At 32.6% G+C, this 16,340-nt stretch overlaps 1 protein-coding gene across 2 annotated transcripts; it reads left to right on the forward strand.

The window, feature by feature from the left end:
- Positions 1-687: 687 nt before the first annotated feature.
- Positions 688-14,951, forward strand: LOC105804334 (uncharacterized). Of its 2 annotated transcripts, XM_012636902.2 has the most exons (21): positions 688-895; positions 1,663-1,742; positions 1,845-1,910; positions 2,023-2,098; positions 2,187-2,264; positions 2,403-2,462; positions 2,572-2,676; positions 4,415-4,525; positions 5,535-5,576; positions 7,360-7,473; positions 7,605-7,786; positions 8,473-8,594; positions 8,663-8,769; positions 8,870-8,912; positions 9,003-9,094; positions 9,534-9,582; positions 10,120-10,190; positions 11,925-12,044; positions 12,913-12,998; positions 13,553-13,598; positions 14,380-14,951. In XM_012636902.2, the coding sequence occupies exons 2-21, from the start codon at positions 1,720-1,722 to the stop codon at positions 14,410-14,412; spliced, it is 1,626 nt and encodes a 541-aa protein (XP_012492356.2). In that variant the 5' UTR covers positions 688-895; positions 1,663-1,719; the 3' UTR covers positions 14,413-14,951. The 2 variants fall into 2 exon arrangements, with proteins under 2 accessions (XP_012492356.2, XP_052479991.1); XM_052624031.1 differs by lacking the exons at positions 688-895; positions 1,663-1,742 and having other exon boundaries at positions 1,853-1,910; positions 2,001-2,098.
- Positions 14,952-16,340: the final 1,389 nt, after the last annotated feature.

Genomic DNA, 16,340 nt, shown 5'->3' on the forward strand with positions numbered 1-16,340 from the left:
ATTGTGAAATTATAAAAAATCCATTCTTTTGATAAAGCAATAAATATTATTTAGAGATAATTTATGTCTTTTAAATTTTTATAAGTCTAGCAAAATGCATACATTTGAACTTAAAACATCACTATTTTTAATTATCTTTACCATTTTAATATCCTTATATATATATATATATATATATAAAAGAAAACTTCACCATTTGAACCAAAGTCATTTATTTTATAACCATGATCTCATATAATTTAATTTAGGATATATCCCAAAACTATACATAAGCTCTAATTCAATGTGTAATATTATACATGAATTTTGATTTTGTGTAATTTTATATATGACATTTTATTTGATTCAGTTTTCATAAGTAGCTAACATAATTTTTCGCTTACATATTACATACACAAATAATTTTACTTATCAAATATAAAAATAAATTGATGTATAGGTTTGTACCAAAATCAAAATTTATGTAATGGAATACTATTTATATTTGAATATCCAATTAATATAATAACTTTTCTCTTTCAAAGTAAAATATTCTTTTTCTAAAATCATAACAATTTTCCACCACGTGTAGAAGATCTAGAATGCGGTTTATTTATATTTTCTTCATTCGTTTAAAGACTTTGCTGGGTCCCACATTTGTAATTGAAAACTTAAGATTTTCACACTCGTAAAAAAGGAAAAGGAAAAGTCCAACGACCCAGCAGCATTAACCACCTCCGTACAACCAAAATCCTTTTTCGTTCCTCTTCTCAAACCCACAGTTTTGTTCTAAAAAAAGAAAGAAGGGAGAAAAACCCAGAGTTTTCCCCCATTCCTTTCAAACAAAAAATTCAATACTACCCTTTTATCATTCTGATTCCCGCTAACTCAGACCAATAATTAAGTCCCAATACAGGTAATGAATGAGGCTTTCCCCCTTTTATTTCCTTCTTACCTTTTTAAATTTCTTGTTTGGATCCGAGATTATTGGAAAATCTTATTTCTTACTGAATCTTATTTAGCTACAGATTTTCTTTTTTTGGCTAGTTTTTAGTTATTTTTTCTTTGTTGCCGAGCCGTGCTTTTTCTTTAAAGGCTCTTCTTGGAATTGTTTAAGACCAACAGTATGAGCTATAACATTTTAATGAAGTTTACTATTTATATGTTTCTGAAGAAATTAAGAGAACACGAAGTTTTCTTTCGGCTTTTTTTTCGGATGTACCCAGTACTTTGTTGAAATAGATAGTTATATTGTATTGTTATCTCGGTTTTGGATTGATTTGTTTCTGGGTTTTAATCTTAAGGTGGGATCAATTGTTCTGCACACTACAATCAACTAGTTCAGTGTGCTATCTGGAAGTTGGATTGGTCCTGTTTAATGAAATCTTTTGTAATTTATGTACTTCATCTCATGATATGATCATTTATACTTTTCTTCTTACTAGTTTGAGAGCCGTAATAGTTCTGTGTACTGAATGGTTGTTTATAAATTTCTTTTTCCCCCCAGAAACTATTGAAATTTAGGAATGAACTCTAGATAAGAAAAGAAAAAAAGCAGAAAATTATTACATGGTCCAATATCATTTTGCTGGGTATCGGGTCTGTATTTGGTCGCCTCATAAAAAACTTGTATCACCATAACCATACCTTGATTATTTTTATTTCATGTTAATTGTCATGCAGCTCTGGAGGTGATATCCTTATCATGCACAAATATTTTTACACTCTAGACGATGAAATATGGAACAGGAAAATAAAATGAGGTACAGTGAGAGTATTTGTGACTGATGATGGAAAATATTAGTTCTCATGCTGTCAAAGCCTATCTTGAAGAGAACCTATAATAACAATGTGATGTTTTCTAGTGAGCATTCCATGAATGGGATTAATGGTGATGGGTTTAAAGCACAGAGCTCTGATTTTTTTAGAAGGTAGTTCCTCAACTAGGTCCAAATTGTTTCACTTAACAATCTTCTATGAACTTTCTATCTAAAGTATTATAGCTCTGTTACCTTTTCAAGTAAGTATTGTCTTGCTAAGCAGGCACAACTCTGAAACACATCTTGCTCCAAGTAAATTAAAAGATGGAAATTTTGATTTTCAAAGTCCAGAGGCTAAGGTACTAGAACTTTCTGAACATTTCAATGGTGGATTCTAGAATCATGATGAGGGTTTTTGTGGTTCCCTCACATAAATTTTATGAATAGGAACTTCATTTGCGAGTTAGTGCTCAAAAAGAGGAGATTCGACGGCTTCGTGAACAAATTGCTGTTGAATGTGTGAAGGTTTGACATTTCCAAAGGCCATTGCTTGCATGCAGATTAATTTCTATTTCCTTTTGGAAGTAAAATCCTTCCAACTAATTTTATAGTCATTTTGCCTCTAATGTTTACAAAGAATCATATTAACCTGTATTGTCTCAGGAATTACAGCTCCTGAATGAGAAATGTGCATTGGAGAGGAAATTCTCTGACTTGCGGATGGTTCGTTATATTCTCCACATTTCTATGCACTAATTCATTGTATTATTGTGACAAATTGACAGGTGTATCATGTACACATGAACTGATGTAACATCATTTTGATTGGCAGGCAATTCATGAAAAGCAAAACGAATCCATCACTTCTGCCTCAAATGAATTGGCTAGCAGAAAAGCTGACCTTGAAGAAAATTTAAAGTTGACCCATGATTTAAAGGTGAATAGTTGTGTTTATACATAGTTTATTTCCATGAGAATTATGTATGCTAAGTTGCTGGTTATCTTTCCACCAATGCGCAAAAGATCAAAATGAAGCTAGTTCAACAATTAGGGGAGGCCTCTCTTAAATGAATCAAGTCACCTGTTGGTGCAGCCGCTACTTGTCTTACTGTGTTCATCTACTCAAAGCATATTATTTGACTTTAGCCCCTGTATTTTAGTTATACACTTTTCTGATTTAACTATAAATAAACAATAGCTTGATATATGGATAACAAAATTGAGTCCAGAGGTGAAGCTATGGATTTTGGCTTAAGGGGTGCATTTTAGTAAAATGAATTATGACGAGTTGATTTTAATAATCCTAATAATAACTAATATAAATATAGACAAGATTGCTAGTAAGTCTAACCGCTTAGAGAAGGAAAATATAACGTCTTATAGAGATATGAATCCTTAACAACAAAATTCTGTTTATCTAAAAAAAATACAACATATACATTCTGTTGGTTGTCTCATCATTTAAAAATTGATTTTAGTTTCCTATTTTTCTGTTGGTACGTCCTACTTTTTAAATGTATCTATTTTCCCTCTCACAGTTTTCTGTCTCTTTTTTGCCTGCTACCACTCTATTTTGTGGTTTGCCTAAATTTTGTGAATATATTATTTAACCTTTTTCCTGAAAAGTTTCTTTACTGAATCTGATTCCTCGAGAACTCTTGTTTGATCCTTAAAGTCCTGAATTTAATATCAAAGCCACCCCTGTTAATTTCATTGATTCTTTAGAACAAAATCTTTTGATAGGAATGATTCTTGGAACTTAATTACAACCCAGGGTTTTCCTTAAATAGTGTAGGTTTTATTTGGAGGAAGGAGTAGATTTTGTCTCATGATTTGCTTATATTTAAATTCTTTTTAGACATTGAGATAAGTGTTGCTCCTTCTTTTTTTTCTAAAAGAATGTATCAATCTTTAGAGTCCATTGTTTGGCATGGCCGCTAGATCTGTCACATCCTCACACTTTATCTGTTATGTGTTTGAGTCGTGTATAAATTTGAATAAGTGAAATCTCTGTGACATCAAACAACATGGTATGAAACTGGATGTCATTTCAGGGGGGGGGGGGGTAGTTGCCACTTTTCCATGATCACCTTTGTAGATCTCCATTGTCATTGCTTTCCCTGCTAGAAGAAATGGACAAACTAGAGGACAGGTTACAGTTTGCCACTGGAATAAAAACAATTTTATTGTTATCATTGATGTATATAGCTTTTGTACAAGAAATCTTCAGTTGCTTGGTTCACCTTTTATGGCTAGAGAAATGCATGGAAAATACGTTGGGAACGAAAAGTAGTTATTGTTAATGTATGCTATTTCACTGATTATTTACCCTGTTGTGCTACCCATCAAAGCAAACATACAAGTCATATAATTTCTAGCTGGGATATAGTGGACAACTTTCCAGTTTGATTCCAAACTAGCTTGGTGGTTTTCTGACTATTCTCTTTAACGGGTGTAAGGTTTTGTGCCTGCATACCCTTAGGGTATATTGGAAGAATCTAGATATCAATCCATTTTGTCAAAATTTCTGATTTTCAAGTTATAATTTTAACTATTTAGTATGTTTTGTGTCGGTGTCTGTACTTTGCAATGTTCGTGCTTATTGTCTATCATTGCTATTTTTCTGTTTCCCTTTTCTTATAAAAGGAAGATGTTAAGGGCATAATTCTTCTCAGGCTGCGGAGGATGAGAGATACATCTTCATGTCATCCTTGCTTGGGCTGTTGGCTGAACATGGTCTTTGGCCCCATGTTGTAAATGCATCTGCCATTACCAGCAGTGTGAAGGTATGAACTTGATAACATGTAGGTTTTCTTTGTTTGACAACTAGGTAGGGTATTATGGTCATTGGATTTCAATAACACTGATATGGCCACATGGTATTAATTTGGGCCTACCCATGATACTTGGCAACATTCTGTTTTACTTATCCCATCACAGGGCAACCTGGGGCTTATGCACAAGCCACATTGCTTTGCCCATCTACTGAATAAGTAAAAGAAATTGTCCTGTCAAGATCTCACCATCATACATTCAATTTGACTTCTCCCCATCAAAGTTTAAAAGTGAAAAACACGTAGCAAAATCAGGACAACCTTGTACCTGCACAAGCCACAGAACTTTGCCCTTGCTAAGTGAAAATTTTATACTTGCTGGTACTCACCATTTAGCATTTTGCCAAGGTTCTCATATGATTTCTGTACAAGTTATGCCCTCCTATTATTATTTTCTATATAAAAACATCCTTTGGCTACTGGCATCAATTTACCTTCTATACACCTTGTACTTTTTTGATGGTCGGATGGTATCTGTCAATTAAGCAAGCATGGTCTGATTGCATTGCTTTGCATTGTAATACAAGGTACAAAAATAAAACCACCAAGGCTCTATTTACGACATGTTTGGCTCAAAGTCTAAGGACAGTTCAACTAATTTTAAGCATTTATAGTGCAGACTTAGCTTTGAAAGGCATATGAGTTATAGGAATTGGGCATATGAATTGCAATGAAGTTTCATATAATGAGGCTTTGAAGGGCTGTATGTGTTCTTTACATCTCTATGACCATGTTATCAGGACTATAGTTTTTACCTGTGGCTCATAGGCTGATGTTCTTTTCCTCTCCAAGTGTGATTTATACACAACTACTATAATAATTTTTCAGTCAGTCCATTGATGAATTTCTTTTAGTTTTGTAGGACCATTAAGAATTGTGCTTTATTTAGTAACTTTGTATTCTTCATTTTAAGTAAATGGTTTCGACAAATAAAAACTTACTATCTTGCATACATTTGCAGCATCTACATGATCAGTTAGAATGGAAGATCAGAACTTCACATGTAAGTGTACCGTCCTCAGATTGCCTATATCATATGTTTTCTTAGCTCCATTTTATTCTTATACCCTACATCTATAGAAGAGAAACTTCATGTAGAAAATTGCAATTGCCAAAAAGCAAAGGTCTGGAGCAGAGAAATCTAGAATTGTAGAGGATAAACCATTATTTTCTATTTGTCTCCGTAATCTTATAGACTTATCCATTTAGATGGGTAGAATAGTATTGTTTGGGTGTGTGCCTTAATGTTAGACAACAAAAGTGCCTAGGTCCCTTTTGGGCAAGGCACGTTTAATCAAGTGCATTCTTGGTGCACCTAGGCATGCGTTTTTAGGAAGGTAGTTAGCACAAAGAAGCTTTGCTTGATTGAAGTTCTCTTTGATTTATTCAATTTTAAAATTTTTCATTAATTGTACCTTTAATATTAAAAAAAGGGACAGTATTGTGCTCCCAACTTCATAATGTTTGAGTTCAACAACAAATATAGCCATAAGGAAAACATGCATATTGAGGAAAGAAAGAAGAAAAATTTCCATGTTTTGTAGGATGAACTTTATCACTCTTTAGAGTTGATTATCATAATTATATATCTTAAGCTTATTTTATATATACTAACACACGTAAACTATATACATAGACACACACGTATTATGCCCTACTTCATTTAGGCAAATACTTTTTTGCTTCTTTGCCTCAAGCAATAAAATGGTTCTAGTGCCTAGAAGGCTCCTTGCTCCCTTGAGGGCCTTGACGACATTGGGGGTAGAATTCCAATTTTAGTTGAATCTGAACTTTCTTTTATAAATATTAACTATTTACATTCCCCATTTGTACCTCTGTTACAATGTAAGAATAGTGATTTATGAGGTTAAATCATACTTTGAAGTGCTAATTCCTCCAATTTCAAGTTTTAGAGCTCAGTACGAAAGTAGTTTCTAAAATGATTTGCTGCATGTGAAAGAGAAGAAGGTAAAGGTTATTTCTCCATATTCATACAAAGTAGTATAATAGGTATAATAAACACAAAAAAACACAAGCTAGAGAATCAAATCAAATCAATCTAGGTCCTGAAGTCAAGCTGTCCAAATTCAGGGCTAGAATCAAGTAAATATATACTTTTACGACAATGCATAATGGATTTCCTCAAAGAAGATTCTGTTTGAAAGACACATGGAAGAATCATGTTATTATGCTTGCAATAACATTTCTATACTTGTTTAACAATCTAAAGAATAAAATAACTAGAACAAGGAAATTTAAGTTTTGTTTGACAATATGGCTGCTTTTTGTATTGATATATCACAACTAAAATATTTAATTTCAGCTTATAGTGATCTCAATAGAACTGAATGTGAATTCAAGATAAATCCATTATTTAATCCTACACAAAGTGGATAGGTCTTACATAGAAAGTTAAGGAATTGGCATAATTGTTGAGTTCTTCTTGAAACAATGTGAAAGGCACTTACAAGGATCTAGGTTTAAAGGATTCTCTTCTATGTTACCATTGAAGCATCAAGGTTCCCACGTATCCTACTTGCATGTCTGTGCAGGCACAAATGCATGGACTATTGATGTGGCTATGTAGAGATGTGTGCTTATATGCAGGCGTAAACTCTTTGCCTGATTTGTGTTTCTTGCATCAAGATTTTTCTTTAATGAGGCATTATATCTTTAGGCAACTTGTACTATCAAGGCTTTTTCTTTGAGTTTAACCTTTGTTAGGATTATTATTGATGTCATTATTTTGGAGAGCAGATAGCCTCATTGATTTACTTATATCACAGGATAGAATTAGAGAGTTGACAGGTGTTCTGGGAACTCATGCTGGAGGCGGATCTCATGAAAAAGATAGGCCAAATTCTGGAATTTTGAAAAATCAAAATCCTCATAGATCCACGGTACTAGTTGCATGTAATCTACTAGATTACCATCTTTTCCTATTGCTTTTTCTATTATATCAACTTTGATTCTCTTTCATTCATGTCCATTTTGTATTAAGCAATCCTTTTATTTCTCTTTACTCTCTCAGGCTAGTCATGGCTTTTCTCCCACTAATCACCATATGGATGAGCAACATCATATGCCACCTGAGACTATGCTGAGATACATGCATGATAGTGATCACACTGTGAAAAATTTAGGGTTCAATGATCTGGGGCAACAGCGATTGAGCAATGGCAATTCGCAGGAGTTCTTGTTCCATTCTGATAGGTTTGAACCACTAACCTAGTTCTTGATAACGTTATTAATTGAAATATTGTGTTGACTCTTGAGATGTGATGAAACATATCCATAGCCTTTCTTTTGGATACATCACCAATATTGTTCCCTTGCTGCATGGTTTCTAGATTGCAAGAGATATTATCCAAAAGTTTCCTTATTATTTGATTTGGTTACATATGATAATTATGAGTAGCTTCTCTCCCGAACCCTCAATTTCTGTGATGAAGGGTGTAGATATGCTAGTTGAGGGATTAGATTATTGAGGACTTTATTCATCCTGTAGTGATGTATTTTCCCATATTATTTTGGTACATCTGATTTAAGCAACTTGCTGTGGCGAGTTAAATTAAATCCTTTTCACTGTTTTCTTATGTTTATGACCCTATCTCCTCTGTGTTTTGTAATTAATAAGCCCTGATATGAATTTAATTGATATTGCAAACATGAATATTGAAATCTTATTGCAGTTGTAAATATATCTAACATGTCTTTCCTTACTCAAAGGCAGTATAACTTTCTCTTATCATGATTCCTTTTATTTATTCTCAAACGAAGTTAGCATGTATAATATGATGTACTTTGTTCATTTAGTGCGAATACTTTTATTTGATAATAATTAGAATGACTTTTAGTGTGGCTTTACTTCATCCTTATCTGATAATCATAAACTACAGAGGCGGTGCTGGCCCTAATCCTGATAGGGCATTTGACAAAGGTTTTGTAAGAGTTGGGCCTGAGGATATGACCAATGATGCCTTGTATCAGCCTGATGAGATGGCCTCCCAAGGTTCTGAAGGTGATTGACATTTGATATGCTGAAAATTGTGATCTTTAACATCATCTAACATAATTTATTAATTTCAGATTGGCCTGGAATTGAGGGGTTTCAGATAATTGGTGATGCTACACCAGGAGAAAAGCTTCTAGGATGCGGATTTCCTGTACGAGGAACTACACTTTGTATGTTTCAGGTAAAATTTCTTGGACACATGAAAGATTCTCACTTGTAAAGTTTTCATTTTATATGTAAGGATTAATTTTCATATGTTGACAAAATTTTCTGGACTGCAGTGGGTACGTCATCTTCAGGATGGCACCAGGCAGTATATTGAGGGTAAGAACATGAGAAATATAACCTTCTTTCAGTGTTCTTCATGTAGGTATTTTGTTACCTTACTTTTTTAGATAAATTATTTTTATCTAGGAGCTACAAATCCAGAATACGTTGTCACGGCTGACGATGTTGATAAACTGATTGCTGTTGAGTGCATACCAATGGATGACCAAGGCCGTCAGGTACATGCATGCAGCAATGATTTTTTTTTATTTTACCTTATTTTCTATTACCAGAAAAAAGCCCATGCATTCTGTTTTCAATTTTATGTAGAACTCAATCAGACATTGTATGTGATAGAATTTGATTTATTTTTTAAGGTCACCAATATCTGAAATTGAACACTGTTTTATACTGTGTCTAAGAGATAGATTTGAGAGGATTTGAGCAGTATACTACATGTCATTTTGAACTTCCTACATAATGGTAGATGTGTGCTTGTTGTGACATCCTTTTTGCATCCCTTTTAAATAAAATCCCTTGTCATTGGAAGCAGGTCTTCCACACTCATAATGCATAAACTTCTCCTGCAACTCACTTCACTAAACCTTTTCACAATTTTTAGTTGAGAAGAATAGTCATTTTGATTCTACTTTTTGCCAAATTGTTTACTGTTGTCAGGGGGAACTAGTGAGGCTTTTTGCTAATGATCAGAACAAAATAAAATGTGGTAAGTTTGTCTGAGCCCAAGTTGTTAGACCTTATGGTCATTGAAATTGCCCTATCTAGAAGTAATACTCAATGTATTTCGTTTAATTTCATTTTCCATTTCCTTGTGGTAAAGTTATCTGTTCTCATTGTTTGTCAAACCTTAAGTCAGTTGTTTAAATGATACCGGATGGTAAGTTTGTTGCCATGTGTTCATTTTCTGCCTTACAACAATTCTTTGCTACTTTGAAAATATGGTTTATTTTTAAATTTATGTCCCTAAACCAATTATATAGGTTTGAACTTGCTTATAAATGGTCTTCTTCCTCGCTCTGCATGTGTAGACTTATTCTCTGTACAACATTATAGGTCTTTTGAATGATCGTGATTTTACTATTATATATATTGGATGTATTCCTCTGAAGTCCAATGATGATTATATCTTGCATTTGCGCATACTTTTGTATATAATTTTTCTTTTGTTGCTTAATATTGAACAGAATGTTTTAGTTTGTCATCTTTGTATTATTTCATAAATTTCTGATCAGCTGCTTTGCAGACCCAGAAATGCAAAATGAGATCGACTCGTTCATTTCCGGTGGCCAAGCTATATTTACCGTTCTATTGCTGGTAGGTGTAATGATTTCTCTTCCATTGTTATTTGGAATTTTCACCCCTTCATTATTTCTTTTTTACTTGTGTTTTCATTTTACTAACCATGCCTAATAATATCTATTTTCCAAAAGAACTGATGCTTGGGGAATTCAAATAAATGGTTGGCAATTTTATTAGCAGGAGACTTTCATTTTATTTATCCATCAATTCTTGTTTATCAGTTCTGCTGCTTTTGTCAACTAAGAGGATAATAGTGTTGTCAATTCATACATTAAGTTTATGGAAAATTTAGGTTTATTACTGTTATGAAACTTTACCTAACTTTATTGGACTAGGATGAGAGGTAATATCCTCCCCCTTCTCTGTCTCAAATGGTTCATGAGTTGCACAATTCTAAATCAAATGAGGTTGGGAAAGTTGTTTCAGGGAAGCCTTATGCATCTATACTATACTTAAAACCCTTGATTGAGTAGGTGTCACGAATCAACCGGGCACCAATTTAGGCTTTGTTTCTTATGGTCAAAAGTGTTTTTGGAGCCATAAGCAATGCTAAACAGAAAGCTTTCAAAGTCAAAAGTGTTTTGAACCAAAAAGCAAAAGCTTTGCTTTTGGGAAAAACACTTTTGGAGCCAAATGACATTTTTAACCCTTATTTGTTATCCAATGTATTTTATGTAATATTTATTTATATTTAAATTTGTAATTTTTATATTTTAATAATATTTAAGGTATAGATTATATAATCATATTAAATTTTACAAATAATTAATATTAATTACTTACAAATATTTAAAATTTATATTTCATGTCAAAATATTAATAATATGTTTCAATAAATTATTTTTTATATTCTTACTAAAATATCATAATATTAACTAAATTGAACATTATTTAATGCATATTTTTACTTTACAAAATCATGTCTAAAATGAGAATTTTATTTCTCAAAAACACTTTTTGACAGCAATACTTGACACTTAAATCTTAAACCAAACTTTTCAAAAGCACTTTTTCACCGCACTTTTCAAAAGCAATGAGAAACTAGTCATTAATTGGGAAATGACTAAGAAACCATTATTTTTACAAAGTTATATTATTATGAGAGTGTTTTTATCTTTTTATATGAAATCAATAAAAAGCTACATATGGTGAGATTTGAACTTGGAACACTATGGTTTTTGAATCTTCAACTTTACCCTTCAACCGAAGCTTACATTAACTTTTCATAAATATTCCTTTTTTGCCTACATCATGGGTGTTCCTTAATCTAATGCCTTAAGAGAAGAGGTGAATATTACCATGAAAGATTAATGAAAATGGTGGTCAATGCCGCCACTGCTGATATACATTTTATACTTGGTCTGCAAAATGATTAAGAATAAAAATAAGGTTTAGAAGTAAATACTTGAAACCTAGTGAGATGCATATTTCATTTTTAGTGCCTTGGCTCTTTGCTATCTTTCTGCTTGACTTAAGGGTTGTATGTTGTTCGCAACTGTTATGAGGAAACAGAGTCAACTCCCTTTCTTGTGGGGTTTGGGAAATGGTGGTTTTCTTCAAACTGAGTAAATATGGAGGAACCCTATTGATAAATTTGGAAATAAACATTGACCAATTAATTTAAAGAAGTTTGTTGGCTCATTTATAATTACTGTTTTTGTGTTTATATAAATGTGGAACAGAAACAATCGAGATTCAAGAAAACTAATATTGTTCTGACACGTATATGTTCCTCCACTTTCTAAACAGATGGATTCTTCTGAGAATTGGGAGCCAGCAACACTGACTTTGAGACGGGCAAGTTACCAAATTAAGATCAATAGCACAGAAGCTGTGGAAATTTCGGAGAAATATTCAAAAGAATTATCGGTATGTATTTGAAATTATTTTTCATTTTCTTCAATAAGTAAAGAAGTCATATGGAAGTTTTTCAATTTATTAATTTATTTTTATTCCAAATAGTTTGCAACTAAGATTTAGTTGATTTGAGTAGAATTCATACTTTGTGGTTTGGTTGAACTGACTATATGCTAATTCATGTAAGTCTACTTGTCTGACCATGGTCTGGATCTATAGTACTTGGACTCAAGTGTGAGTGTTGGATATGGGTATGTGTTCGACATTGGTATGTTCAATCTTTTTAAAGTGTTTCTATATACTTGGAATGTCCTTGGAATGTCATATGCAAACACTTGTGTCCGAATGTGTGTCAAACATGGGTGTTTGATATGGACGCTAGAGGCAAAATGAAGATTGGGAGCAAAATAGGTCTATATGCTGTTATCATTGTATGGATGTGAAAGTTTACATCTATTTCGGGAATATATATAAATTTTCTATTGTTTATGAATATTCTGCATCTTTCTTGTTGCCAACTTAATGGCTGTGGAATCAATACTTCTCTAAAAGAATTAGGAAAAAAGAGCTCTTAGTCTGAATTATATACTGCATGAAAAATAATTAAAGAGAATTTGACTATCACTTTTTTCAACCATAAAGGTCAATTAGGAAATTAAGTTAGGAAACTTCAATGTGTTACTTTTATGAATGATAAAACTGGTAAGAGATTCTTATAATTTGCTTAAGTCAGGCATGTAGTTTAGTATATACTGTTAGAATACAATAGTGGCCCATTGCACCGTGCTATGCATTCTATGTAAAAATAGGTTATGGAACTTGTGCCAAATGGCTGACTCATTAACATGAGATGTAAGACATTTTTAACTTGATGTTGCAGATTAAAGTACCAAGTGGGCTCTCTACACAATTTGTTTTGACATGTTCTGATGGGTCTTCACGTCCCTTCAGCACATATAATGTTCGGTAATCCATTGATTTAATGACCAATATTTATATTCTTCAAACTAATACGATAGGTATTTATATTTCCTATCTAATTGTTGCATTTTTCTTATCACTAAGCATGTCCATTTGACTAATATTAACTTTGCTATGTACAGTCCTGGTTCTGATAGCATATATAATTGTGCTAATGAAAATACTACTATAAATAAAATCTGATTTATATGTGATAGAAACTGTACTTCAACTTGGGAGCTCTAGCTTAGTATAAAAAACGAAACAGGGAAAAGGGGAAGAGAAATAAGGAGAGGCAAAAACGGAGACAGGGAGAGGGGATGGTTGGATGATGGAATTATATTTATCGCTTATCGGAAGTTTTTAGATAAACCCATCAATTTTAAATGATATGGTTTAATATAGGAATTTACAAATTTATGTATCTAATGCAATTAGTACCTTTTTTTTTAACAATTATCTTTGACTAAATCATGCATACAAGTTGAAAAATAGTATTAGACTGACATTTTGTTTTAACCATAGTAGTTTCTAATGCAATCTTATTCATGTTTTTACAGAATGCGGGATACACTTGTTTTGACCATGAGAATGTTCCAGAGCAAGGTACTTTACTCATCAAAATTTGCTTAACAGTGTTTCACATACATGCATGTGGTTTTTGTTGTAGTGGTGATGCTGATGGTTGTTTCTAGTGGAGCCCATACGATATCATTTTGAACAAATGACATCTCTTATCCATTTTTGTCAATAAATTCAAGTTCTGTTTCAAGTACATTAATAGGTATCTTATACATGATTGTGATATCACATAGAGAACTTCACTGCTAGATAAGATAGCGAAAGTTGAATTAATGGGGATATATAATAAGAAGATACCAAAACTATTTTTATTAGATATTTAATAAGAAGATACCTTTAAAGGCGGAGTTCTTATTCTAGTTTCTTATGCCATCTTATGATTTTCACTGGAGAAACAAAAATAGAAAACAGATCGATGTTCTTGAGCATGGGTACAACAAAATTGTCATGAGATGAATAGAACTATAAAGAATGCCAATGAAAGATGAGGTTAAAATCTTAGAGGACCATAAAAGTTTGGCTGTTTTTATTCAGATATAGTTAACAGGACGAATTGATGAAGGGAGACATCAAAAGGGGATATCTATGCGATGATGCATTGTATGTCTGTTATAGCTGTACTAGGACATAAAAGGAAATACTAATAGATTGGATACCAACATAAGTACATGTACTAATCATAGCTCTACCCTGCAGGACTTCCATGAAATATATTTAGAATTTCAGGGAAAAGTCGTACTACTTTTACCTCGGTTGCTAGTGTTTGCATCTTTCTTAAGCCAATTTTTACTTAATTTTGGAGCAGGCCTTGGATGACAAGAGAAAAGGAAGAGCATAGGCACTACTTAGTTTGAGTATAGCTTTAGCCCTATAGTAATTATTCTTTTTTTTTTCCTTAAATAGAATTTGGGAGGAAAATAAACACGTCAATGTTTGTATCCTAGTTTGAAACAATAATGAAAGAACAGTTCTATAGATCTTGTTCTTATGTTGTATTTTAGATTTCATTGTTTAGTCCACTTCTAGGAATATCTATCATTAGATCAACATATTGTCAAACTAGTTAAGCTGCGAGGCAAAAAGCACGGCTCGGAACTAGAAGATGGTGTAAAACAAGTAACTGAAGCGGCTGCTTTTGAAACCGGGTTGCTGAATTTCCTCAATTTGTAAGTGTTCCTAAACAATCTTAACTATATGTCATTGGAAGGCAAATGCTGTGGCTCCATCCAGAAAGGGTGTCGGATTCGGTCGGCTTTTTATGCTTTGGTTTGTAAGTAATAGCATATAAATTCACTGTTTCTTAAGATTTTGATTTCAAGCATTTTGGGATTGATACTATTGAGATATTTTAAGTGGAAGTTTTGAGTTGGCAAATCACCCCAATTGTCAAAGAATCCTCATTTATGTGGATTCAATATATCGGAGAATTTGAGCTTATGAAAACTACATCAAGCTATCAAAATATGCAAAAAAAGGATTGTATAAAATGGGTTACAAATACACAGTTTCTGTTGATTTTTGGTCTTCTCGGGTTCTATTATTCGGATTTATTATTAAAAAAAAGGAGTGCTTATTGTTTATCTGCCATATTAAATTTTAATAAAGTACAAAACTTTGTTTTCATTATTTACAACGTCCTATGTTGTTATTACTGAATTTTTATTCCACAATAAAATTTTAGGACATAAATGGAATGAGTCCCAATAATTTTTTCTTTTTGGCTGGAAGTAAATCGTCAATGAGAGAAATGATTGTGTATAGAATGTCAAATTTGACATTAAGAAAATAGAAGTGTCGTAACAAAATATGTCAAAAGCTACGTAACATGAATATGAAGATATCAAAATTTATACAACGTAACATTTTAAATCTGGTTAGTATATTACCAGTTTAGTTTCCGCGACCCATACTTAAATCCACCTATCCAATTTATTTTGTTTGTTAGCCAAACTTCCGCTTTTGTAGCCAACTTAAGTTTTGCAGTTAAAAATAATTTGGTATTAGCATTTCCTCCAAAAGTTTGTCAAACATTAGTTGCGTTATAATTATTCCCATCAGGGGAATTCATTTCCTTATGTCGGGTTGTGTTCAAGCTAGTGCCATATATGATATCAATATCATTTATAATAGGGCTTTTAGGTATATTTTCAACCTTTATGATGCTCTTGCGTCATGGGTTTTGGATTAAAGTCCATGACCAACGCACACAAAATCAGCCAATGAGGTCAACTAATTAAATTGGATTCATTTAACCTACTTGGACTAGTTTGATTCGTAGAACAAAGAGGGAAACCCATCAACTTGAAGTCTTAGTGGTCTAGTGAAAACACTCTAGTAATTTAGAGTTACCATTATGAATATTTGTAATCTTAGGGGATAATATTGTGTAGTGTTTAAAATTAGAACTCTCATTTTGTAGATTAGAATTAATCTTAGCCACTTATGTAATTTAAACTAAATCGTTGGATCTGGAGGAGCTCAACTATAAATAGAGGTATTCCCCCTCATTTGTAATTATCTCATTCAGAGGAATTGAATACTTTTGAGAGCATTTACTCAAACTATTTGTGTACATTTCTTGCTTGAGGCATTTTGGTTTGTTCATTGCTTCTTCATTTGAGTGTTTTGCTTTCACTAAGCTTCGGTGCCTTAGAGAATTTCTTTGTGAATTTTTACTTTTCGAGAGTTAGGCTAACTTAGGTGGATTTGAAGTAAGGTAATCGCCTAACGCCGCATAGTTCACCAGACTAAAATTCTAGCTTTATG

This window comes from Gossypium raimondii, chromosome 11 (assembly GCF_025698545.1).
Source record: "Gossypium raimondii isolate GPD5lz chromosome 11, ASM2569854v1, whole genome shotgun sequence".
Classification (NCBI taxonomy): domain Eukaryota; kingdom Viridiplantae; phylum Streptophyta; class Magnoliopsida; order Malvales; family Malvaceae; genus Gossypium; species Gossypium raimondii.